The following is a 27,870-nucleotide window of genomic DNA, read 5'->3' as shown; positions in this document are numbered from 1 at the left end:
TTTGTATTTTTGCGGGGAGTTTTGTCATTTATATGTCGATCAAAGCGAGCTGCTGTGTGCTCCTAAACACGAAACTCATGACACAATTAGATTTAATAGAGAACATGTGAATATTGTTGGGAAAGTGACGTTTGCCAAAGCATGTTACAAAACCAAGAAATACACTTCACTGAGACTAAATCACTAAACGTTATATAAAATTATTTAAATAACCGCTAAAATACCTCAATTAATTAAGGCACGCTGCTGAAATCAAGGCACGCTGCTGAAATCAAAGTGAAGAAACATGCAGCCCAATAGTTTAACTCGAGCTGAGCTTTCTCTGCTTTTCATCCTTTGGGGCAGATACATTAGGAACCATCGAATTGGATGCCAAATAAAACAAATGTTTTTTTCTGTATTATTATCGCGCTTGCAGTGCTAATCTGACGAGAGTGCACCGGGACGTCAACACCACCTACATTTAGAAAGTTATATTCTCGCACAGAAAGACGTAAACACGCTTAAAGATAAACTGCCTGCTGCTTTATGTGAAAGTTAATCTGGTTTTTAAACGTCCAAAATATACAAAGCGCTTTAAATGACTACATAAGGTCTACTCAGTCGTGTTTTCACAACAATCACTCAGTAGCTTAAAATAGCCCTGCCCTTAAGAGACGAGTCCGGCGATTCTAGCACAAGCATGGCTTATAGTAATACAAATGAAAACAGGAACGACTTTAGTCGGCACAAGTCGTATCCACTACAAGGGACAGAGAACAATGTTGTGCTTTTAGCAGCGCTTCCAAGTGAGCAATGATGCGGTTTACAAATTAGATTCGAAATGCGCTGTTTATAGATTTATGGCAGAAACCGTTGTTGCAAAATCCATTTTCTGAAAACACAAAAAGGGAAATCAACGTTCAGATTGACTTTAACGAAAATGTGTCAAACAGTTCAACAACCAGCGAAGCACTGAGAAAAATAAAACTGGCAACGCAATAAATAAAAAACTCACCGCCGCAGCCCGGCTTGTACAGGAAGCCAGGCAACCTGTGTTGGGACGGGGGCGGGACCGCAAAAAGACAGGAAGCAGACGGGAGCCTACCCCGCGCTCCTGTGCCCGTCAGCCGGAAGATTGCCGGAAGATTTGCGTGTCAGCTAGCGGGGCTCCCGTGCTCGTGGAGAGCCCCGCCTGCTGCGGAGGATGACCCGCTGCCTGCCGCTGCCTGCCGAAGGAGAGAGGGACACACGAAAAGAACTCGGTGAGTGGGGTGTGAGGGGGGGAGGGGACATGTGCGCGCGAGTGCGGGCGGGCGGGCTGTGTATGTGTGTGCGTGTGCGTGCATGTGTCTTGGAGTGCGTGTGTGTGACTGTGGGGGAGGGGGGTGTGGGGGAGCGAGTGTCTGTGCCGTGTGCCTGTATGTGTGTGCATGCGCTCGCCTGTGTGTTCGTGCGTGCATGCAGAGGGGTGGGGGCTGCCTATATGTAAAGCGCTCTGATACCTGATTCGGTTCGGGGCTGAAAAAAAAAAATGGCTGTGAGTTACTCTGCTCATGCGCGGGGCAGACGCGCGCGCTCCCGCGGTGAAAACTGCAAGGGAAACGCTAGTGCCAGATAGGTGTCCACATTCCCAAAAAGCGGCAACAATAGTTGTCGAGACAGACACTCTCAATGCTCACGCATTGAGAGTACGTCTGCTCAACCTAAAAAGGAAGCAGAGGTGACGTTGTTGACTTCAGCTCGTTATCTAACATTGCCTTAATCATTATTGGACAGCCATAAACAGAGCCATCGATGGCCTTCTGGTACTCAACCCCAAAGTCGCTCTGGGGGGGGGGGGGTCAGACTACTGGGGGACCACAAAGTACTCAAACACTTTTTGCTATGAGATTCATGGTGGCAAAGAGACATTACCCACGACTGGTGAGATGCAAGAGCCCCGCCCCGCACCCCCATCAGAGATGTGCAGCAATGGAGAAACTAGAGCACAAAGACCGAGGGGTCCACAAGAAATATGTCAAGATCTGGAAACTGTGGATTCAATTGGCTGGTAGAATGACATAAATCCGAACCTTGTGGCTTGCCTGGGCAAGGGGTTTGGATTATGCACATAGACTTAGACTTGTCTAATGGTAATGATTGTGCCTGTAGGGACTCCAAGCCTGATGGCACATTGGATTGTTTTCCTTTCTATTCTTAGGTTTGCTGCAAAAACAATACAAAGTGTTTAAAAAACAAATTTATCACTACCATGCCCTCCATAAACATGGGTTTTCTGGACGACCCCCACCCTTAGCGCATCTTTATATTAGGTCATTTGTCAGTGGGACCGGCTCTTGCCACTCTCTTCAGCTAATCACTCCCTTCTGCCACTTTCATCACTGCTGGAAGCATGCGACAGTCCTAGCTATCATGAACAAGCATTTGCAATGCAAGGGTCTCGCCTTTGCCAAAGTTAGAGCTATTGGCATTGTAAATGACAACATTTTTATTTATGTGTTGGCTTTGAAAACAGATAAATAAATGGCAGTCATTTACAATGCCAATAGCCTACTTTCTCGCATATGCGACACTTATCGCATTTGGAGCCACACAAAACCGGATCACAAGCAGGCAACGGAGGCACACCAAAAGCGGAGCAAACACACAGACCCTTGTGAGTGAGAGGAGAAATAACCAGAATGGGCGGAAACCTTAAAACAAAGGGGAGGCTTCGGTAACTGGGTTGGAAAACGCATTATTAATGTTATCAAAACCCTGCGCCCTGAATGTCAGACCCCCTGAAGGTGATAAAATACCAGGGAAACGCTAGTGAATGGGGTCATTTAAAGGAATCCTGTATAAACACTGTGTGAAGCACAATCGTGTACAGGTGGATTTCCGTGAACAAGAGACATTAATTTTGTGATGAGGTACAAAACATCATAAGCCCACGTAAGTACGGCGTATACCACGACCATGCAACGTTGGGTCTGTGTGTTGTGAAAAGAGAAAAGCACTGAATGCATGTGGGGTTACAGGAATAATGAGCCTTCAAGGCCAAGACCAATACCAATTGGTACGCAGGACACAATTAAGCATAGCAGAAAGAGCAGGGAAGACAGCAGTTTGAAAAAATCAAAACTTAGTCTATGGGCCGTGTGAATGTAAGTACTAATGCCGTGTTGTGTTTGTAATCTCATGGTGTGACCCCTGGCAAATTAAGGTGGGAGTGCGGAGCTCGAGAACAGCTGGGCAAAATACCGGGAGGTCAGGGGACGTAGCAGATTGCCAAAACCATAAGCACTATGGAGGCCTATCAGGAAAAATTAACTGAGGCCTGTGCACAAATCAAAAGGGCAATCAAGGTTGGAAATAGACTCACCAGAAGCATCGAGATGACGACTGAGTAAATCAAAAGAGACGCCGGCAAGCAAGAAGGCGGGGCTTATATGGCTGACGTGCTGGAACAAGCCAGAGGGAAAAAAAAAAAAATGCCGACGAATCAGTCGGCGGCAGGTGAAGTTCTGACAGCACATCTACGGTGAGTGCTGAGCACTAGTTGGCAGACTGCAAGGGACCTTCATGTTTGTCTATTATTGTGATAAACTAGTGTACGCATGAGTCCTTCTTCCATGGTTTTGACCATTGAAGATATTTTCAATAACGTTTTCGTTTAAATAAAAAGTTCCGATGTGGGTGCACCCTTTGAGGTAGTTGCTTGCCAGTCCTGTTTATTTGTTGGTGCAGGGAGGAAGTTTCCCGAGCAGATGAGCACAGCAAGGGGCGAAAAAAAGAAACATCAGAACAGGAAGTTGGTTTGAGGCAATTTGAGCTACATTTTAGGAAGCATATGGTTACACCATGTGACTTTACATAGTAGACACCTAATGCAGTGAGAACAAAGACATTTCTGTGAAAAAGAAAGCATTGTCCTTTTAAAAAAACCCTGGCGTTGATGAAACTGAAAGGTCTTCTGTGATGGCATTTAAAGGAAAAGGAACAATTTAAGAACTATTTCGGAGCATTCCATTCATCTTAAAAAAGAGCAAGAGAAACAGGCTGCATTCCAATAAAAAGAAAGTCATTAAAACAGCATGCCGACAGGCGCCCCCACGCTGCTAAATAATAGCACCTCTTCCGGAAAGGACCTATAATTAACGCAGCAGGTCTTCCGGAGAGGAGCACTCAAATTGAATGAACGCGCAAAAGCTGTTCATGTGAAGCACGTTCACAGACCTGCTCGTGGGAAGCGCGTTCACAGACCAAAGTCTGCTCGCGCACTGGTCTGCATTACTTGGAAGGTATCACAACAAGCCATATTTGTGTGTACACTTCCATGCAGGTGAAGTGGTGTGCCTTTTTGTTCGTACCGGCTCACACAGTTTGCTACCTCTTACTTTTTGTTTGCTCTCGATACTTGCACAAGTGCCACCATTGCCTATGTAACGTGTGTTCTTGTGTTTGAGTGTCCTCCATTTATTGCAGTATTATACCTCTACTTGTACTTTGTACGCTTTTGTAACCTGCACACATGTCACTTTTTCCTCTTGTAATGCACTGTTTGCTACCACTTGTACTTTGTTCACTCACGATTGTCACTTTTGCCTCATGTAATGTAACTTTTGCAATTTGTTAACTTGTATTGTTCGCTTATATCAGTTCTGTTCCTTTAGTAAAACGCTCTGACACCTTCGAGTACAGTCCACGCTATATTAAAACGCATAAATAAAAAAATACAATGGGCAGCTTGCTGCTTGAATGGGGAGGGGTGGGGTGGGAGAGATGCACACGCATTGTGGGCGTGCACATTGCCGTGGTCTGCGGCTCGTGCCCCGTGGCGGCGCCTGCTCTGGTCGGTGGGTGCTGCGCAGCACGGCGGCACCTTCCTCATGTCGGCTCTGCAGCCCAACATGGACACCTCTTCCCTGGCGCTGCCCTTCGACGACCAGCGGGACCGCGAGCAGCTGAAGAACGCTCGCGTGCAGGAGCAGGTGCGGCTTCGCCCCGGGCCAACAGCGCAGCACAGACCTACGCAGTTGAGTGCACGCCTGGGGCAGGGGCAGCACTGCCCGGGGAGGGCCATGGCTGGGGAGGGGGGGGGGACTGGGGCAGGGGTGGAAGGTGAGAAGCACCCGGGGTGGAGGGCTGCCTATTATCAAACTGCTGGGGTTGGAGTAAATATTCGGTAATTGTGTTAAAGTGTATAGGGACACATGACACGTATGACAGGTGTCATGCACAGAATAACAGAGCAGCATTTAGTCAATTGTTTTGCATAGAGTGGACATCATCCCAAGGCATGTTTAAGTGCTTTACACAGGAAAGCATTTGTATATCTCACGGGTTAAGCGACGAGTATATATGCATAGTAACTTAAAAAGGAGAGAAAAATACAATCATCTAAAAATGTCTTATTTGTATGTACAGTAATTTTTTCAGTACCAGCCAGTTAAAGGGTGAGGATGGGGCAGTCAGACGGGCGTTATAGTTTATTGTTGTCAATATAAACGTGCGTAGCTGTAAGGGAGAGTGAAGGATGGGTTTGGTGGTGGTCTGGGCAGTGTGATTATATAATGTGACTAGACTGTCCACACAGCCTGACACGTGGCCTACCTGGTGCTGGGGCGTGTTACACGCCACAGCACCAGGTAGGCCACGAAGCTCTAAACGCGAAGGCCTGTTTGGTTTCATGCTGCACTGCAATTTCGCGCGTTCACACTGTTGACTCGAGCCAGCTGTGCACGCTTTGTGGCAGGCGCGTCCACAAACCAGAAACGCCACGCGTGCCCCGGTCTGTCTCCCTTGAAAGGCATCTCGACGACAATAGGTCTCGAGAGCGAGACCTAAAAAACAAAAGCAGACCCCTTTATTCTGTCTAAAATTAGGGCCTTCTCCTTGCTGTCGTATCCTGCCATGGTCCTGCAAAAACTAATTAATGCCCAGGTATCTAAAATCTAACCAGATATTTGACCACTCAATCTAACTTCTGTGCTACTTTCGACACGAAGACTACCTTCAAACATGTGCGCCTTGCCACACAACGCTCCTTCTGTGAACTGGCACACATAGTATCTTAGACATTATAAGCATAATACATTAAAAACGCAAGCAACTCAAGCATATCTGGTGACGCGCTCGCCAACATCATGACAGACACTCTTAGAAGACTGCACTCAAGATCAACCATCAGCAAAGAGACTACCTTCATTGCTGCCACAGACGACGTACGCTGCCTTCTGGACTAGGTAGCTTTTGTGACCCTTAGCCAATAAAACCTTTCGGTGGCTTTTGGCACAGTACCTTATGCCACGCTGCTCATACGCCTACACTACTTTTGCGTCTGTCTTAATGCCCTCAAATGACTCCAATCTTTTCTGCTTAAGTGCGCTCAACTGGTATGATTTGCTGCTTTCAATCCCACTATTTCAATGTTACCCGTGGATATTCCCTCCACAAGAATCTTCTCTGAGCCCTATACTTCTTAATCTTTACCCAACCTCTCAGCACCAATTATCATATTGAGCAGCTTTGAGGTCGTATCTATACAGAAGACAGGCAACGCATCATCTCCATTTCGGACGGCATTCGCACTACACAATCCAAATTTAACACTTGTATGCTATAGGTTGCCGGTTGGATGTGTGACAATGGCATAAAAGTAAACTGCGAAAAGAACCAGGTGATACTGGTCAGAAATAGCACTACACACTGGTCTAGAACTTGGTAGCCCAGAGAATTTTACTCCTAAAACCCACCGTGGTAACATCGGCTAAGAAACTTGGGCTAATAATCAAATTCCAATTGTTTCAGGTACTTGCCTTTGCAGTCTTAAGTTTTTTCATAAAACCTTCTCTTGGCTGCTCATTCAAAGTAGCAAGACTGTTACACAAGCCCCTATCACCAGTAGACTAGCATGTGGCAATGCCTTCTATGGTCGCATAGCTCACTACCTGATTAAGAGGCTACATGGAGTAAATTAAAATGAAGTGGCCAGACTAATACTGAACGGGGAACATCCTTTACAACACGGATGTTGCCCCGCAGTACCGTTACAAATCGTCTTTTACAAGGCAAGTCGTAACCACGACTTGCGCTGGAGGGCGCTGGAAATGTAACTATTCCTAAGTCCGCACCCCTACAGCGCAAGTCGTGGTAACGACTTGCATTGTAAAAGACGCGTTGTAACGGTGCGCGTGGTAATACCACGCGTTGTACCGTCATACATCCACACTGAACTACCAGCATGGTCAACAATTACCCTTCATCTTTGGGCCTTTACTAGCTACAGGTGCACAAAAATGCTTTCTAAAAAGAATTCAGTCACACAATCCAAGCCCGCAACAACATCAGCCCTAGCTATCTTAAGTACAGAGTCTCCTTTCGGAATCACACAGGCTCCTTCATTCCATCGATCCTACTCACTCCATTAAGTCCACACCACTGGGATCAGCAACTCGAGGGTGCTCTTTCTCCTGCTTAGCAACCGAGCACTGGAACAACTTCCATTCACACGACATCTGCCACCTCATTCCAAGAATTCAAAAAGACTCAACACCTGGATTTCGAAATTTCCTCATTCTTTTCTGCATCTTCGACTAATCCAGTAGTCTCCTAGCGCCAGGATATCCTGACTAAGGATAATGTGTACGCTATAAAAATTCCAATAACACAACACAACAAACATCAATCGACATGTGCATACAAAAGGAAAGTCATTGACGTGCCTCTTATAGCAGGCAGTGGCTTATTTCCTGTTTCAAATATGGTAGTTGCAACCCAGACTCCTATTTCAAAATCGTATGCATTTGTGTGGTAATATACAGCACAAGCACAGCCATAAGAATTGCTGTACAGGGTTCACACAAAGACGAAGTCAACATCTGATAGTGTAGCTGGTTTCTAACCGAGAAAGTGAACAGTGACTCAATCTTTATTTAGTGCACTAAAAGGATGGGTATCTTCAGCTCTATCCTAAATAACTGGTCCCATGGTGAAAGCTGCAAGGGGGTCCAATCGGAAGGCACTTGCTAAGTTTAGAACAAGCCAGATTGGACATGTAAGGAGGAGGCTAGAAATCCAAGACAAAGACCGTGTTTTTTTGCTCCAGACTTGTATGAATATCAAAAAACACTTCAAATCGCTAAACTTCCTACATGGGTGAGCGGCACGTCAGAAACTGGCTTACCCATGGGAGACCACAGAGAAAGCTCAAGACGGCAAAATGGATAGCCCTCAGATGACAAGAATGGTAACTTTGTAAGTTCACTGTAAATTGCGACCTATGAGCGTTTGGAATGCAACAAACAACAAAATATATCTACAGTACCTCTTGCCTCATAGATAAAGCAAAAGACAAGTACATATGGATACTTGACTTTTGAAGGATGCAACAAATCACACTACTTCAGTTGAAACTTGTTTTTAACCAATGATGCACTGAGTGGACTTGTCTACATTTTAAGCTCAACAACAGGATACGGCATGCAAATAAAATGCAAAGCATAGAGTATTCAGAAATGAATGAGTGAATTAGTCTGATTTACTATCAGACATTTGTGTTATGCAGGCTTGGGGAGGTTGTGGACAAATGAGAGGAGATTATCAGAAGTGTGAGTTCTAAATACGGGCGGAACAGCAGGTTAATATGCTTCACCTTGAAGGTTGCCTCACTCCTATCCGTTTGAGGCTGCTTGGAGTAGGGTCATACCTTGTATTGCTCTGCTTTGTTCAAATAAGGTGCAGCGTTAACAGCACAGGGGCTCCAGAAGAAATGACTTACTTACCTAACTCCAGTTCTCGGTCCCATTACCCGACTTAAGTCGAGATCTATTTTCTAGTTTCTCAAACTGAGTGGCAAATGTATTTCTTATGATATCCTTGAGGGTTAAAGATTCTCCAGCGCTAGTCTGACACAAAAAAAATTCTATAAACATAATGAGCCCGACTGTGCACACGGATGGTAGGTTACATGTATTTACTCAAGGTCCAACGAACTAGTATACTATTTATAGTACACATGGAACTGTGCCCAAAGAGCTACCTCCTTCAAAGACAACCTACCGTGCTCTGTGACATCTGCACAGAACTGAAAATGTCAACTCTTGCTTTTAAGGTATTCTTTTGTAGAGAAGGCATTTACCTTTCTGTCAGGAAATATGTTTATATATGATATCCCAATTCTATAGCAAGAGAGTTGCTTTTAATTAGAGCAGACTGGTAATCTCAAGCTTTCAAGTACAGCCTCGGTTTCTGCAGCATCCAATTTAAATAGGTAAATCCATTAAAAAACTGAGAAAAGAGGGCGAATACGTGCCCGGTAGAGTAGAACTGTACACAGATACGACTTCCGCTTAACATTCGAGGTAAAAAATTAAGGCAAACTAGTTTGAGTAATTCACATTTATACATCTTGCAAATCATTTCTAAGGAATAGGACTTACTCTGAAGCAGCAGACTCAGAAATGGGTTCATCTAGTAGTGCCAAGCTGTGCAAGATCCAATAACACAACCAGGGACGGCTGGCATCTAGACACTGAGACAATAGAAAAACACATCCTTTGTGTTACTTCAGGGGTTTTATAATACTGCATTTGTCACACTCTAGCAGGCAAACAGGGAACCCATTGACTAAAAATATTCATGAATGGACTGGCTTTATGTTGCGACACTCAGGAATACGTTAGGGTAGAAATGGAAATGCATAAAAAACAGAAAAGGCGAGAATCACAAAGCACTTGATTAATTTATGAGAGAGAATTATTCAGATGAAAGCTAAAAATGCAAATGACCTGATGTGGGCGGAAAGATAAAAAAAATGCAAGTGTAGCTGACAGCTTTAGCAAAACGAGACAATATTCTTAATATTTCTAGCCAACAGCTAAGACAAAAATTCTAAGCAGCATAGTGAGATTTAAGTATTTCCATGCTTTACCAAGCATGAAAGTGCTTAATAAACTCATGACTAATGCTTTCGATGGCATGTGAATTGCAACTAGGGTCCAAAGTTCTGCTCGGTCGTCGCGGTGGAAAGATCATTAGGGACCAATCGAGTGGAAAAGGAAATGGAGTTGAATATTAAGATAGTGAGTGTGTCTGCCATAACAATATGCAGAGAGAACAGCACAGGAGGGATTGTCAGAGGGATGCAGCATACATTTACCATGCACACAAGAAACATTCAACATAAAGAAGAGCTTTTGAAGGGATACATAGCATACAATGTATATTTTACATGCACAACTGTACACAAAGTAGTCACTGCCGTATTAAAACTAACTTGTAAGTTCTTTACTATAGCTTTATACCACTTTGCTGTGGGCAATACTGATTGTTAAAGGCCCTGAACCAGAGTAATAGGCCTGTGCAGCATGCCTTTAACAATTGGTATAGCCCGAGGCAGAAGGGCTATACATTGGACCCATTAAGGGTAGAATGTTCAAAAATAAAAAGGGAGAAACATGAAGACAAACATGGTAATGTTGGAGCTCCAGCTTTATTCCAGCCAATATAAGCCCAGAGCTACTCCGTTGTCTTCAATGCAGCTCTCAACATTCCAAAGTTCTAATACAGTATAGGACAGCATTTAAATTAGAAAGTTCCGTAGAGACAAAAAGTGGTATTTGTGGGGAGTCGATCTACTTAGAGCTGATATACTTAGAGCTGATCTCTGGTGCTTGGAAAAATAGAGATGGGAAGGTACAAGAAACCCACCTCGTAGTCAGGCAAGTGCTTCAGTCCTCTCTTTAGATAGTGGAAATGTTTCTCTCTGGCCAAAGTAAGTCTAAAAAAAAAAAAAAAAAAAAAAATCTGATCAGAAATTTAAGAAAAATTAAATATTCTCATTGCTTCAAGGAAAAGAATTTGGATTCATTTACTGATGAAACAGATAAACATGAAATATTGTACAATTTATGAGCATGTGGTACATGAATACAGGCTCGAAATGTGTACACACCAGAATAGGAGAGGGAGGTGTGAGAGAAGTATAATCAACTGTGTATTGCAAGATAGCATATCTTATGGAGGCGACACGCCGCAGTTCATAATATACAGATAAATAATAGGACTGCATAACAGATTTATACATACATTCTTTGAAATGGGATTTTAAGGTAGACGCAACAGCACAAAAAAATAGTACAAATATTCACATGCTAGAGGGTGTCACTGACACCCTCTAGCACCCCAAATACACCCCGAATACAGGCATGTGTGCCATGTAGCACACAGACATGCCCTAAGGGCATGTCTGTCTGTCACATGGCATAGGTGTGCATGCACACATGTGCAAGCACACCTGGATTCGGTATTTTACCATGCAATAGGATTGGGTGGTAAAATACCGAATCTGAAAGGCCTTTGGGACTCAGAAGAGTCCCACCTACATCTAGAAGTTACCGAATCGGTAAAAATACCGATTCGGTATTTTAACGATTCGGTAAATTTACCGATTCGGTAAAATTGGCCCCCTACATCTGAAAACCCAAATACCTACCGGTCGGTAACGTCCGAATTCGGCCGTTACCGACCGGTATTTGGGCTCCTACATCTGGCCCCTAGTGCTCTACAAATCATTTTATTATCCCCAGTGCATGACAAGAACCTTAAATTCAAACACAAAGTTAGGATGAGAAGAGTGACCCAATTATCAAACAAACCATCAAAAGAAGGAACCCATACAATATCTTCAAAGACCACCAAATCAAAGGGTGCTCAATTGAAGACATTTATCTGGTAGTGTAGTGAAAGCCCACAACTTAAGATTGCTAAAGACCCCTGGGTCTCCCGTTTTACCTTCCTTCCGAAGAAGGACATGGCAGAGTCAAAACAAGATTACTAGCCTGGGTTAACAGACTAGGCATTAAGTACTTTGAACAATTATGCATGCCTTTTGCATATAATATGCTTCGGAGCAAATAATATCCAAGTTGCAAAATATATGTTTAATAGACATTACCATAAATCTAAGACAAGAGTGCAATTTTTATGTATTTCCCCCTGCTTACAAGTTAAATAGTAATGCAGAAACAATCCGTCCAATTTCATTACAAGATTAAAGACCAAACAGATCCATTTGTGCTTTATTAATTAAGAAGCGAAAACGGGGAACTGTTTCGTCCGGCTACAATGCGCTCAGAGCTTCAGATGCCAACATGAATATCTAGACCACAACGCACAATCTTGTTTCATGTCATGTATCATGTGACAATTTTCCCACCAATTTAATTGTGTGGGAAATGTATTGGAAGACTGCAATCGATTGCTCTTATCTGAGTTCTTTGGGGATAAAACATCACATTTTAAGGTTTCTGACCAGTTGACATTAAATTCACATCATGGATATATTAATTTGATTCGATATAAATAGTACTACAACTACAAGACTGTATTTTATTGACTTGAAAACAAGATTATGACGGAGCCAAAGAGTTGTAAATTTACTGATGTTAAGAAGATTTGCAGAATAAAAGCTACCAGCTGACAAACGAGTGCAAGCTAGTCACCCAATGAGGTAATGCACATTAATGCCGAAGGACCATATTTATTTGCAAAGCAGTACCTAGGTACATGCAAAACTGGCGGTCACCAACAACTTGAACCTGCAGTGTTTAAAGCCAGATCCAAAACTATAATGCGAAGGACAGAGAACCACTTTCGGCCATAGAAAAAAGGTTACACTCAAACAAGAAGAAATTTATAATTATTGCTTATTATATATTATAATGAAAGTAAACTCACCGTAACCAGCTCTCTGTGATTTTGAATGAATTAAAAACATCTTGAACTTTGTCTTCTACTTTTTCCTGAGTCGTGAAGCAATTTATATGGGAAAAGTTGTAGAAAAAGAAAGGGAATAAAAACCATTAACATCAGGAATTATTCATTAAAATGTGTGAAATTCAGATGCTAACCTGGGATCTACACTTCAATTCGAGGGGTATAGCTAAACTGCCACAGACCGCTCTGAAATAGACCACAATGACATACAGAAGACTTTGTGAAGCCTTAAACAGTAACAACGCTAAGTTCGGTCACATAACCAAGGCATTACAATGTGCAGGAGAGGTGGGAGATCTTATTTTCAACAACTAAGCAGAACAAGCTATAACAAATAAGCATTTGCCAAGCCAATAGGTCTGGCGTTTTGTTTGGGTAAGTGTTTAGTAATAGTTGAGCAGCTTTATGTTTTTTGTATCCAGTTGTCCTTGAAAGAAGATATCAGAATAAAGCAAAACATCCTGGGCTGCAGTATGATTTAGGGGTAGGGTCCCTTTTCTCAATAGAATGCATTAGCAGGGTAAACCTGCACCACCAAAGAATATAGTGTTATGGATGCAAAAGATAAAGCTGGTGTGGTAAGAGCAGAACATAAAAGAAATACACAGAAAAATACATCCCACTTAATAGTTTTAACAAAGGGAAATGGGATATTTTTGTTGCATCTCAAAGAAAGCTAGCATGAACACACTTCTTAACTTTGTAAACAACGAACATGTAAATCAAGTGATTATATAAGGAAAATTATTCAACAGCGCCATATCCTTATGACAGAGTGGACATCCATAGAACAAGCACTACCTAAACAAAAAAAAGTCATAAATCAGCATTTAAAATATTGCCAAAGCATCAAAGAAAGAACACACACTGCTGCTCATTTAGAAGCTACTCTTCATGTTATACCTGCAGTATCACAAAAAAACAGGACTACCCGATCCACCATCACCAAAATCTAAAGGGAACCCAAATGGTACAATGTAAATATTCAAGCAACGCCTTAGGCTTGATGGCACCCCATCCAAACACTAGAAACTACGAAAATAAAACATCAATGCTAATGAAGAGGTGTGGCGCCGCGGCCAGGGCGACTGACTCCGGAATCTGGGGATCACGGTTCGATACCCTGCACCGGCGGCAGATTAGCCCAGCACCATGTGACTCTGGGCAATAGCTTGCTTAATCTTCCCGACGGCCCCCAGCGCCTAGAGACCCTTACGGGTGATTGTGCGCTTTACAAATGTGACTATACTTCTTAAAGTGCTTTTTCCCAACCCCAGTGACTTGATACAAAAATTATTTAGGTGTTTGCAGTAGTCATAAAAAGTGACTTCTGATTAGGCTAGGTTCTTTAACACAAAAAACAAAAACACAAACTAATGTAGAGTAGCATAAAATCATATTGATAACGGACTATGTGACAGAGTTAATTGAAATCCCCCGAATCATTATTTAAACACAGCAGAAGAAAAGAATTGTGTGAAATGAACATATTCATGTCCACTAACTTTTTGGGACCGTTTTTCAATACTGCTAACACAAAAAGCGAGATTAGAACCAAGGTAGGCACACAATGTTCAGTTGGAATCCTACTTCAATCTATGGAGTCACAACAATCAATCACAGGGAAGACCTCAGGCATGCGACAAGGCATTACCAGCAAAATCAGTGGCCAGGACTATAATCAGAAGAATTATTGTAACCAATAGCTCTTTAAAGTCAAAGAGGAAGCACCGCAAAGCACTCAACTAAGCACCATCACTGAACCCCAGAAAAGCAGATCTTTCTTAAAGTGCATAACATTTGCAGCAGTGTCTCAGGGAATGAGACTATAAATTGGAACTAGGTCTGCTGGCAAACAAATCTCATCAAAGCATAGACTTTGCATTTCCATTTCACACTTAACCGCTTTGCTGCGGCCGGAATTCCCCCGCAGTGGTGAGGTATTTGACCCTGCATGGTTTGGACGGCCCCGGCCGTCCTCTGCACACGCCACTGTGATGTCAGACAGCCGGGGGCCGTCCGACCCACGGAAGAGGTTAAAACAGAACATACTTTCACACTGTGAAACGTAAAATACATTCTGATCTTACGTTCCAAGACCAAATGCACACATTGACCTGAATTTCATTTAATAACTGCACTGGAGAAAAGTTTGTCATTTTGCCTGGCTCTTAAGTGAAATTATGGAAAATTACACAATTAAGTCCGTGTTAGAAATGGGGATCTCTAGTTGGCAGAACTTTTGCCCAAATAGGGACCCTTGCTTCTAGTCAGGGTAAGGGGGAATACACTCCTAAAATAACCCCTGCTCACCCCCTTGCTAGCTTGGCACTAGCCGACAGTCTTATCTCAGAGGAAGTGTGTAAAGCATGTGTGAACCCATACAGTAATACAGTGAAAACACTACAAATGGACAACATACAAGTTTAGAAAAGTAAGTAATCTTTATCAAAAGACAAAAATCCACAATACAGTGATCAAGATATCCTTAAAAATAGGTTATTCACTAAAATACAGTTTGTAGCAACAAATAACTCCACCTGCAGTGGGACAGGTGCCAAAAAGAACAGTACCTTGGAAACTATGAAAGCAAAGACGGTGCACGGCGTCGGGAGGTGATGCTTCGCTGGCGCCGAGCGGCGTTGGTTCCTTGAGACCCCAGGGGAGGTGAAGCGTCTGTTCCTTACTGAGGTGCAGGGAAGGTGAGGCGTCGGTTCCTTACTGTGTCCGGGAGGTGACATCACGATGACGGCGAGGCATCAGTACCTTACGAAGGTGCGATGTTGATGGATTCAGGAGTCACCCACGCCGAGGACTGGCTCCGTGTTGATGAAGCACCGACATCTGTGAGGTCGGGGGATACAGTGCGAGTTGGGCCATTGCGTCATGGATGTCACGCGAGGTGTCCTCGGCTCCGGTATAGGCAGTGGCCTCGATGTCGGCTTCGGAGTCCGTGCGGCGTGGTGTCAGCAGGCATCAGGCCTTTGGTGCAAGTCGGGGCAATGCGTTGTGCTCTTCACGAGCGGTCCCCACAGCTTCGGTGCACTTTACGGCGGCGCGTTGTAATTTCCTTCTGTGACTGCTGAAACAGCAGCTCCAGATGCAGAGAGACAGAGGGGGGGGGGGGGGGGGGGGGGGGAGTCTTTGTGTCCCTGGGACTTCAGAACAGGAGGCAAGTTCAGTTTCAAGCCCTTAGAGATCTTTTCCTCAAGCAGGTGACAAGGCAAACAGCAAAGTTCTTTTCTCCTTTCCTAGTCACTCTCTCTGATCACTCTTCCGTAGGGATTGAGATGCGGGTGACCAATCTCCCCCGACAGCCCCGCTTGAGCCTCAAACTCCTCATGTACACCGGAGTGGTAGCAGCGGCCACGGAGGCTTATCTGGAAATCAATGATACTCCAGATTCGCCAGTAGCCCTCTTGTAAGAAACATTAAAGGCAGTATTACGGGGCCACTTTATTGCCATAACTGCTCCTACAATAAGGAGAGGAGGGCAACGCGGCTAACACTAGAGAGAAGGGTTAAGAAACTGGGGGCCAAACCATCAGACAGGGAGGGGCCTGCCAGACCAGCCATCAACTCAATGCAGCTAAAAAGGAACTCAGAGCATTAGATACGGATAGAGAAGTAGTTTATCTGGGTTTACAAATACATCCCCCAGTCAGAGAGACAGAGAACGGCAACTGTTAGAGATTAAGGGTGGCTTAACTGAAGCGTACACACGCGCAGAACTGCAGAAATCACATGTTGTCCTGGCTTGGACGGCTGGCAGCGGTCACGATGACTCTCCTTCCTAAGATACTTTATGTAATGCAAACACTACCGCCGTTACCCCCAACCTCAAGTTCTTCATAAGCTGCAACATTTGAATGAGCAAAATGTATGGGCTGGCAAGAGGGCTCGTGTAGCTAAACACTTGGCAAATCTGTCCCCTGCGGAGAGCTGGCTGGGGTTTCCCTGCCTTAAACTTTACTACCAAGCAGTGCAACTCCGCTATATAGTGGAGGGGACTAGACCCACCACTGAGAAACACTGGTGTTTCATTGATCAGGCAATCACTGGGATTCGCATATGGAAACTCCCCTGGCTTCCCAGACCCCATCGCCCCCAAGCGGTATAAGCATCTCCAGTGTTCGAGGCCACGAAAGGCACCTGGGAGGCAGTTAAACTCAAGCGATCCACCCGAATCTCACCTCTTACCTCCATAATTGGGAATACTGGCAACCCCCAGCGCTCCGAGATACGGCCTACATGGCATGGCAACGCCCCAACTGTTAGCGAGTGGGCGACCTTTTTGACCACAACGGAATAATGGAATTCCAACAGCTTAGGGAAGCCATTCCATTGTCAGCGTACTGGCAATATTTGACCATCAGGCATTGGGTTACGCAGCCATCCATGAGCACACATGCTAGCAGATCCCTCCTACCATTTGAAAAATGTCTTATCACTAGGTACTCAGATAAACGACTTCTGTTGGTCAATATGCCTTTTTAAACAAAGCACAGACTTAAAGTCATTGGCAGAACTTTGATGGGAGAAGGTATGTGAACGGCAATTTACCCCGAAAGAATGGTTTGATATTCAGAAACGGGCCAAAACGATAGCACAGTTGGTAAGGTGACACTACTCCAGATATTGCACTACTGGTACTACACTCCGGAGCGAACTGCGCACTGGCAGCTGGAAGGGGACCCAGCTTTTTGTAGGGGATGTGGGGAACAGGGAACACTTAACACACCTCCTATGGCACTGCCCCGAATACAGACATTTTGGAAGGCTGTAATGGATGCTGTTGATGATATTTATATCACCTGAGGTCACAGAGGTCACGCAATAACATTAGCTTGTGCACAGCCAAGCAGATCCTCCTTAGCAGGTGGGGAACAGATAAGATACCACACCACGTAGATTGGCTTCACAAACTCTGGGATTTATTAAGCATGGAAAAACTCACAGTGGATTCAGAGAATCAGCTACCACAATTTTATAAGACATGGGGATCCTGAATTAGACACCTAGGTGCAGAATTTAGGGAACTAGCATGCCCAACATACCTGCGCATGCTACGCTTGATACCGGAGTGCACACCATCCAGCTCGCGATGCCCCATTGGGTAGACACTTCCTACACAAGACCAACAATCACCGTACATTAGATTAAACCAGGCGACCCACTCACAGACTATCAACGCTTACCGACCTCGGACCCTCTCCCTACTTCCCTATCCTGCTCTGTCACTATTTTTATTTTCTTATCTCGATCTTCTCTCTCCCCTGTCTAAGTTGTCCCCCTCACCGAATACTTGATTCGGGGGAGGTGTTTTGTACTGAATATTTTTTTCTATATGTAGAATCACTAAATATGCTTTAAACCTTAAAAGAAGAACACTCCAGAGTGTTGCCATATTGATGATGTTCACACATGTGCATGCATGTGCCATGGACATGATTTTCTTTTTAAATTAGCTGTTCCAAGATTGCCAATACTGTAAATTTAAAAAATATTACAATTATTTCTAAGTGCATTATTTAGAAAGGAGCAGTCTGGCAGCAATTTGCATCTACCAGACTCTTCACACCACAATCATAAACATGTAACAAAGCGAATGAGTTACAAACAATTAATCTGCAAACAAGACCAGAGCATAACCCCCAGGCATTAACTACTTGCAAAGGAAGCTCAGAACCATTTTATGTACATTTGAGCACCGTCTATATTTAAAGGTCGAATGTGCAAGATACAAAAGACAAAACAAGCATTGGAAATGCAATAGGTCTCGCATCTGTTTAAGTTAGAGCTTTGGTTTTGCTAATGGTATTGTATTTTAGCCATCTGTTATTGAGCGTATGTATGTGATTTTTAAAAAACACAATACAAAGCGCACATTCGCAGCTAAAAAGCACAACCTCTCTGTAAATATATTTTAAAAAGTAGAATTTTTCTATTTAAGGCTTTCGTTTATGTTGGGAAGCAAAAACCAAGAACTATTTCCCCATTTTAAAGCTAAGCCGCATCTTATTCACGCATGCTTGGATTTCTTCTCAAATAACCATTACTAACTTTAAATGCTGGGGGCGTCCTAAATATATCTAAAAGCACCAAGCTACGATCTGCTAAAGATAGCCCTCATGCCTCCACAGGCTAAAGCCCTAATCAGATCGCTGAATATATCCTAAATAATAAAAGTGGAAGCAGAATCAGAGGCGAATTCGTGGGGTGTGGGGATGCAGTCCGACATCTCAAATAACCATTACTAACTTTAAATGCTGGGGGCGGCCTAAATATATCTAAAAGCACCAAGCTACGATCTGCTAAAGAAAGCCCTCATGCCTCCACAGGCTAAAGCCCTAATCAGATCGCTGAATATATCCTAAATAATAAAAGTGGAAGCAGAATCAGAGGCGAATTCGTGGGGTGTGGGGATGCAGTCCGACAGACATCCTGGACTGTCGCGCTTCCAACAAGGAATTAAAGCACTTTTGGCTGCTCCCCAACAACCGGGACGGCCTCTCTGAAGCCTTAACAATGGAAAAGAATGGTGTGATGGGTGTTTCCCCCCACCTTAAAATACAAAAAATATAGTTGGCTGAGATAATGTGCTTCTTTTGCGGATTTAAAAAAACAAACAAAAAAAAAAAAAACAAAAAAAAAAGAAGAAGAAGAAAAGGAGACACGGCCGGCCAGCCGTGAAACTGAAAGCACGGCCGGCCGGCCGTGAAACTGAAAGCACGGCCGGCCATGAAAAAGCCTTTGATGCAGCAGGGGGTAATTAGGGGAGGAGAATGGCTGGGCTGAGGCAGAGCGCCAAGCCTTTGATGCAGCAGGGGGCGGAGCGGGAAGAGCTGCTGGCGGCACTAAGCTGGCGATTTGATGCTGTGCACGCGCATTTTAACTAATTGCGCTTGCGCATTGAGTTAAAAGTGCACATGCACTTCATCAAATCGCCAGTGAATCGCCAGTGTAGGTAAGCTCTGTTTAAGCCCCCATAGTCTCGCTCTGCTCAATGCGCATTGATAGGCGAGACCTAAACATGCAATAAGCACCATAAGGTCTCTAACTGAATACAGGCATGAGTGTTGGCCCTGCTGGTGAGTTTCACATTTCATTTGGGGAGAGGGGGGCTGTCAATATAAACCCGTTTCAGTTCGGAGACACACTTTGAAAAACATTAGCCTTGGGAGTACAGAATTACAACCCTAAGAAATGTCCTCCTAATGCACAAAGGCACGTCTGCATAGGTTGTTTTTGAAACCGCAAATCCCTCTAGGCCTAGGTTTTCCAAAAGCATTAGGCCTACGTTTTCCAAAGTGGTCAGCCATTTTCGTGCTTGCAAAAACACCAAAGCAGGATTTCAAAAAATCCTGGACCTCTTAGACATAGAATGGGATAAGGTAATAACAAATTATTCATGGTACTAGATCCGATGTATTTTTACCTTCTTATTTAGGAAGACTGGTTGTTCACAATATTCCTCTTGGAAACACTTAGCCACATGTGATTGCGTTGACAGTAGGTTTACCTGCAAGTATGTTACTAGCTTATCTGGTTGATCAAACCTAAATGGCTTTTTGTTCATCCAGTGGCTTCCTTAGTAACAGTCTCTTCAGTAAGTAGCTTTAAACTAAAAATGCTTGCAAGTTAAAATCTACTGCTGAAAAACAGGTACTTTTTAGAGTTCTTCCAATCATCTGCTACCTACAATTGCAGCTGTAGACACCTTTTCTGGTACTTTTTTCTACAAATGTATGAACCAGAGTAAATATCAGGCCTCGAAAAATCTACTCGGTCACTTGCTACGGCAAGTCCGATCTTATCAGGTCGAGCTATATTTAGGACCTACTCACCCATTTAGGTGATTTGACAAAGAACATGTGTTCTGTTCAGTCAGAAAGAGAAGGAGCAATAAAGAATCTTGTTTTTATCTTGTCACATTAGCTTTCTGTTTAGAGACAGAGGTCAGAAGTCAGTTTGCTATTACTTTTGCTTCCCTGACTGCACAGTTCCAGGATTTTGTAAAGTGAACTGTCTGACCTGCTGTACAAAGTGTGAAATGAAAGGCTGCAGGGTGTCAGGTTTTTCCGAACACACATCAATATCTAATAAGTCAACTTTACAAACATTTTAAAATATATTTGAGTACAGGGCTCGAAAAAATCCACTCACTATGGTGAGCCAGATTTAATCAGGACAAGCTATTTTTAGGGCCTACTCACCAGTACTGGTGAGCCGACAGCAGGTGTTATGCTTGCTCACAAAGTGAATGAGCAATAAAGATGCCTTTAAATCTTTAATCTTGTCAGATTTGCTCAGCTTTCAGAGACAGAGGTCAAAAGTCATTTTGTCTTCCTACATTTACTTTTCTTTCTGTGACTAAATTTACAGGATTTTGTAAAGTGAACTGTGTGACAATCGGGCTGTGCAAAGCATGTGAAGTAAAAGGCAGTAAGATTTCAGGCTCTTTTCCGCATAACACTGAAAAATCTAATATGTGAACTGTTCAAACATTTCAAATACATTTCACAAGTTAGGAAGACACATTTTCGACATTCTGTGATGAAAAGAAGATTTTTATAGGTACAAAACAAATTAAACACTTTACTTGATGATGTGCAAATTTAAAATATTTTTTTCTGAAACCCAATTTTCAAACAGGTTTATGCGCCATATAGATTTTATAAGTAAAACTACATGTTAGTGGGTATGTTTTGAGACCATTTCAATGAAAGAAGTGCTATCTGTAAATGACAGTGCACTACCACATCCTGTTTTAGCAATATATTTATGAAAAGTGAAGTCGTGGGAAGGTTTTTGGCCATTTCTTGGAAATTTACTGTAGGAGAGTAGGATCTGCTTACTATGGTTACCCCCACTTTTTGCTGGTGTTTCACTGTTTTTCGACTTTAGTCTGGCTGGGGTCTGCTAACCAGGACCCCAGCCTAGCTGCTTCCTCTCTAAATTGATTGCATGTACATTAGGTACACTCCAGATTGGTTTCTGGGTTACCCTTGTGAGTCCCTAGTATATGGTACCTTAGCTACTAAGAGCATAGGTACCCCAGAGGACCTACCAGGGGCAGAAGCATGTATTATGCCACCCCTGGGAAGCCTTCCAAAATGGCACCACAGGTTTGCTACTGCAGCCTGGGTAAGGTGGTGCATGCACCCCTTACTAAGATATAGGCCACCTATATTTACCTTAAATGACAGACACGTATAAACCTATAAGTCACTCCTATGGCAGGCCTTAACAATCCTGAAGGCAGAGTGCTTGGTTTTGTGTGAGAGGGTGCCATGCATGAGCAGGACCCCTCTGCAGCTTTCAGAATCACTTCTCTGTAGCGGTTCAGTGATATAGCCATACCATATACTCTTAAGTGCATTTTAACCTTGCAGTAAATGCTAACTTTGGGATGGCTGCATCAAAACATGTTGTGTTTGGTGTCACACACTTATGAATCCTAACCCCCCCCTCTCCTCTCCCCCGCCAGTCCTGGCGGCAAGGGTAGAATTCCACCCTTCTAGAGGGAGAAGACATGTACGCACTTACTTACACGATAATAGTATTAAAGTGCCCTGGCATCACAAAATGGATGACACAGACACGGGTCTGACCTCCTGCTGCTGGACGAAACTCTGGCAGGGGAGGCCTGGACAATAGGTTTCCTGTCACAGGAGGTGTAACCACCTCCCAGACAGGCTTTAGTGTATTAGGGCTGGGTGGGTGCATTCATAGAATGCTTTTTCACAGTGCTAAGGGCATACCTGGTGTCCCTGTGCATACCCCAGTTCAAACCGGTTTCAGGGGCACTCAGCACCTGCTCTGGCTCAAATCTGGACAAAGGGAAAGTGGGACCCTAGAGTAAGTCCAACCCCTAAACTTGGTAGAAGTAAAGGAACCCAGTCCTCAGGACTTTAGATTACCCTGGACAAAACTCTGCAACATACATCCTGGAACTTCGACATTCTACTTCGACTAGAAGACTGAAGAATCTCCCTTGGGGTCAAGGAGTGACTCCCCTGTTCAAACCGGCACCAACTAAGCAACTTGCCGGTCTGCATTTCCAAGGCTCCCACCGGAACCTGAAGGTATTGCGACACAGGACACGGACTTCCAGTCATCTCCGAGCTCGACACGAGATCCCAGCAAAGCTGAGACCTGTAGCCATCACAAGAGATGTGGGACCGGAACTCCTGGACACAGTGCACATTTGCTGGTGCACCTACTTCCCGAGCTTTCCCAAAGTTGTGCATTGGGCTACTCGTAGTCCAAGCCCTGAGCACCATCTGCACTGAAGATTGTGGGCCTACACTCCACAAGTGTTCCATGGGCCCGCTTCTAGCATTTCTGCTCGAGGCTCCTTCGCGATCCCTGGTCCGTCGGCTAGTGGGTCCCCACGAAGGTAACTCTTCTGTTTCTTGGGCTTTCCTGGTTGCTCCAGACATGCCCTGACTCCCCTCCAAAGGGCGAGTCCCTCAGACCTTGCTGGTCTGCACCGAAGCAAATCTTTGCTTTCTGTGTGGGTTGCTGTTGCCAAGGCTTGTTGGGTCCAATCCGGATACAGACACTGCAGCACTCGACAGCCTTCGTGGGACAGCTCGAATCCAGCTCCTGGTTGGCGTTGACGCCTCCTGGTCCTCGTGGTTGAAGAGTCAAGCTTCACCTTCTTCACCTGAAATCACCAGACATTGGTTGGCATTGTCTCCTTGCCTTCCTGGTCACTGGCTAGTGACCCAGACTCTGTCCCCTCTGCTTTCAGGTTCTTCAGATCTTTGATCCACCCTTGGATCCATCCGGACACTTTCCACTTGGTCACCTGCAGCACTTCTACGCAGCTCGCCATAGGAAACAACAACGAAACAAGACACCAAAAGACAGCTATGCACCGGCTTCCCTGGGTGAGGTAACAAGAGTACTCCGGTGCTCCAGTTGGTCTTGACTCTCGAACTGTCTAGTTCTCAAGGGGTTTGCTCCAAGTCCACTCCTAAGTGTCCTTAATCTGTAATTTTCCAACCGCGACTTTCCCCATCGAAGTGAACGGTGATTCGCGGCTGTGTTTAGACACTGCACGAGTCCCCCGTGGGTCGACTGTGTCACTACGTTGGGTGGTTCCTGGTGGGCCCAGCGGTTCTAAAGGCTCTCTGCCTTGTATCTATGTCAGACGTGGTTCTTATACCACTTTCTTAGTATATGGTTTGTGACGCCCCTAGGGCTAATCATATATTGTGCTAATTTACTGTGTGTTGAATAAGTTTACTTGTGTACTTTTGCTACTAGCCTCATAAAGAGACTAGGGGGATGTGTTTAGAATAAATACATATATTTTATATATACCTGGTGTAGTTCTCCTTTCATTTGGTCACTACGCGAGATAATAGACTGGTAAAACAAGCTGCTTTACAATCCTTCAAGACTTAGCCTGAAGGCTGCTCTCCACAGCTATCACTAGGACAGCTTTCTATAAGGTTGTCTTTAACCTACCATCAATAAGGGGTCGTTTGGACTGGTGCAAGGTGCCAACTAGAATAGTGGACATCATATGCCAGGCCAACTTCTCACATTTACTGTCTGTATGTGCACTACCACATCATGTTTTAGTAATTAATTTATTAAAAGTCAGTGTTTAAACATGAACTGAGAAAGACCCCTGCCCTGATGGTAATGCTATTAGTAAAGGGAGAGGGAAGTCAGGGATTATGTGTACCCTATATGTGGTCTAGATTCTTATTATAAATGGAGCAAACGTTTAGTCTATATTTAATCAAAGAAAAGAGTTGTGTACTCACATATTTGAAGGCACACTCATATTTGAGAATGAAGAAAAAACGTAACTGTCAAATAAAATATTTGCAAATGATCACACAATTTGTGAACATTTTAAGGGTCAAGTGCATTACAGTTATGTAAAGTGGATTCTTTAAGTTACTCGACCTGTAGGTCCAGTAAAAATTTTATGAGGCCCAATTAGTACCTGCAGGGAAATACACCTGATCGACGCAACCGAAGAACCGGCAAGACAGGCGCGAAAAATCTACTCGCAATTGCGAGTAAAGTTTTATCAGGTCGAGATATTGTCAACACCTTCTTGTCCCATCAGGCGAGTAAACTTAGGCTGAAAAGGAACAGATGTTATTTTTATTCAGAAAGTGAATGAGCAATAAAGAGGCCATTAAATCTTGTTTTTACGTTGACACTCTTGCGATCTGTTCAAGGAAAGAGGTAAAATGTCAGTTTGTCTTAACTAATTGCTGCTTTGGAAAAATAGGTTTATTTCTCTCTCTATGACTAGCGTAAAAGATTTCTGTGAAGTGAGCCTTCTGAAGATCATCACACATAAAGAAGTATGGACTGTAGAGTCACAGTTTTTAGATAAAGTACAAAGTTTACTAAAGTGCAATCCTTTGTAAAAACTGCCCTCACCCACAACGAATTGTGGCATGTTTTATCATAGGGCTGCTCTGACACCTCCGCGCAGACCAACGCTAGAGGTGGAGCAATCAGGTGGGGAAGACAGTACAAACACAAAGAAAAGGAAAAGGATCCAGATAATAAGAAGTGCAGATAGTTTGTCTAAAACTAACTAAGGGATATTCTCATAATAATGGTATTCCTGGACTCCCTTGTTAGGGTTAAAAAGATAGCTCCCTACCAAAGGATGGTGGTGAGGTAAGTGTATTTAAGCACTGAGGTAACGGGTTTTTAGGAACCCGCTGGTGTCAGGGGATAACACCCGATGACCTCTGAGTTCTCCCTTGTTCCGGACCACAGAAACACGGAGTCTTCTAGTCGCAGTCAAAGATCAAGTTTTATTGGTAGCTACCAAGTAACACGTGTCCCAGAAGTACACCACACGGAGAGTAGGTTCTAGGGAGACTGTTCGTTTTTACAGAACCAGCCGTCTCCTTATATACAAAACATATGGCTTCAAGCAAGAATTCTTGAGTTTATGGTATGGCAACACACATATTTCTACAACAATACAAAGAGCGAAGTCATGTAAGCAAGCCCATATTTTAGATGTCCAGTTTGCTGATAGATTACCTAGTTGGATCGGGAACTCCCATCAGATATCGATGAAACACCAATAAAGGAAGGTACAACCCAGCCATAAAACTGGCCATAAATAAGATACGTGGACAGGTGCATGTTTGTAGAAAGCATGGTCTGTATGTAGTGAATGGTTTGTGGAATGTTATGCGTAGATGCTATCGTATTCGGCCACTGGGCGAGGGGCTGCCAAACAGGTTTGGCCGAAGACAGCGGAGTCAGTTGGGACGGGGTCAGGGGGAAGTCAGAGAAGGTGGACGTGTCCTTCTTGATCAAGCTCGTCCTTTAATTGACTTAACATGAGGGCAAGATGTAAGATGGATGCCGTTCACAAAATGGAGACTAAGGGGTTGGGACGGAAACTACGATTTCGGGGTGTTGGCAACCCTCGATTGTGACGAAAATACATAGGAATGATGTCCTACTCATTATCGGTTCATAGATACCAAAATCGTTATGGTACGTTGAGGTTTTGTGATACGGGTATTGGACCTTGATATAGACAGAACAACAGGGTCCAGATTTTCAGTACCACAGACCCTCCTTTTGCCCTCATATAAGGCAATAACTCATGCTAATCTGAGTCCAAATCGGTATGACGAAATTCGTGGAGATGTTGCTGTAGCATCATTCTGTTACTCAGCTCGTTCTGTGACACAGGCTTCCGTACACACGAGGTAGCACAGAGGCCACATAGTGCAGGAGCGCACTGTATACACAGGCAAAACATGAACAGAAGTGCCAAGATCATCCCAATGAAGATCAAAGTTTTCCATCCCCAGGCAGTGATCAGTTCCCAGAACCACCCCAGCAAGGACCAATCCCCTTTCTCAACGTGAAGGGAACCAGATATTTCGTGCAGTTTGGAGATGGCCTGGTATACTGTCGGTGCGTTATCAGGGATGAATATGCAGCAACTGGATTGGATGACTCTACACACACCACCACGATCAGCGAGTATAATGTCTAAGGCAATTCGGTTCTGAAGGGTCATAAGTCGATCCGACTGAAGCTCGGTTGTCAAATTGCCAAGGGCTCCGGCCGTCGTAGTCACGGCGGATTCAACTATCCTTGCTAACTGGCGAATATTCCTGCTGTTCACCATAGGCCCCCAAAATGGCAGAAAACCCTTTGTAAAGTCAGCGAATTCCTGACCCGCGGTGTCGTCTTTACTCACGACACCCCTAGCTGTTCTTGTCCTATGGTAATCTGCTCTGGCCGTGTAGGTGGGAGGCAGCAGAAATGAAATGAAACACGTGCCTGAGAAATCAGGGGGCAACCACGTGTAGGCTTGGTCGTGGCAAACGAAATACGTGCCTTTGGCTGCCAAGAGTATAGGGGAAGTTCGGGAAGCAAATACGTATGTTTCCGTGCAAATGCTCTTTCCTAGCTGTGCTGTGGGGTCCCTACCAATACCCTGTAAGCATAAATGACCTCGGTGGGGCACTATCCAAACTGGGCGGGATTTCTTTGCTGCCTGGCTCTTGACCAGGTAAACCCCATGTTTGGTCACGTTCCGACGGGTGTAGGGACTGAGTTCCTCTTTGGGCATTGTCAGATATGTGTCGATATCCCTACTCATATTCCTTATCCCTGCAATCAGTGCCTTGTTACTGGAATCGCTTGCAGGGGAACGGGTCGGATATGGTTCTAGGGCGAATAAGAACATGGTCTGGAAAGCCCACAGAGAACCATAGTAGCTAAATGGCAAGATCAAGTATGGGATTCCCTTATCGGTTGTGTGTGGCATAAGTCCGCATATCCAACAGTTGGATGTGTTCATTATGGACTGGTGCTGGTGTAGAAGCTGAATGAAAGAGTTGTTTGCAAATTCGAGTCTTCGGGCAGACTCGTGTTCAGGTAAAGGGTGAAAGTAGTGTGGAGAAATAGTGGGAGGAGGTGGTGTCTGGGTGTCATTCGAAAAGGTAACTTTAAATACGAACAAAGTATAACCAATAAAAAACACAAGTATGCTACATAACATTAAAACACATAGTATCAGGAATCTTCTTCTGGACAGTATCGTGCATAACTGTTTTCTGAAGTTCGTGAGTCTGACAGGTCTCTCTACCCTCGGAAACT

The 27,870-nt window shown here is 44.1% G+C and overlaps 1 protein-coding gene across 1 annotated transcript in view; it reads right to left on the bottom strand.

Annotated features, from left to right (window-relative positions):
* FNTB (farnesyltransferase, CAAX box, subunit beta) overlaps positions 1 to 27,870 on the bottom strand; it is a 178,370-nt gene that overhangs the window by 108,862 nt on the left and 41,638 nt on the right. Inside the window, exons 2-4 of the mRNA XM_078659519.1 lie at positions 12,703 to 12,767; positions 10,675 to 10,744; positions 9,405 to 9,496 (exon numbers count right to left, since the gene is read on the bottom strand). Of these exons, the coding sequence (XP_078515645.1) occupies positions 9,405 to 9,496; positions 10,675 to 10,744; positions 12,703 to 12,767 (227 nt within the window). The remainder of the gene's footprint in view (positions 1 to 9,404; positions 9,497 to 10,674; positions 10,745 to 12,702; positions 12,768 to 27,870) is intronic.

Source organism: Lissotriton helveticus, chromosome 9 (assembly GCF_964261635.1).
Source record: "Lissotriton helveticus chromosome 9, aLisHel1.1, whole genome shotgun sequence".
Lineage (NCBI taxonomy): Eukaryota > Metazoa > Chordata > Amphibia > Caudata > Salamandridae > Lissotriton > Lissotriton helveticus.
This window is presented reverse-complemented; position numbering and strand designations above follow the sequence as displayed.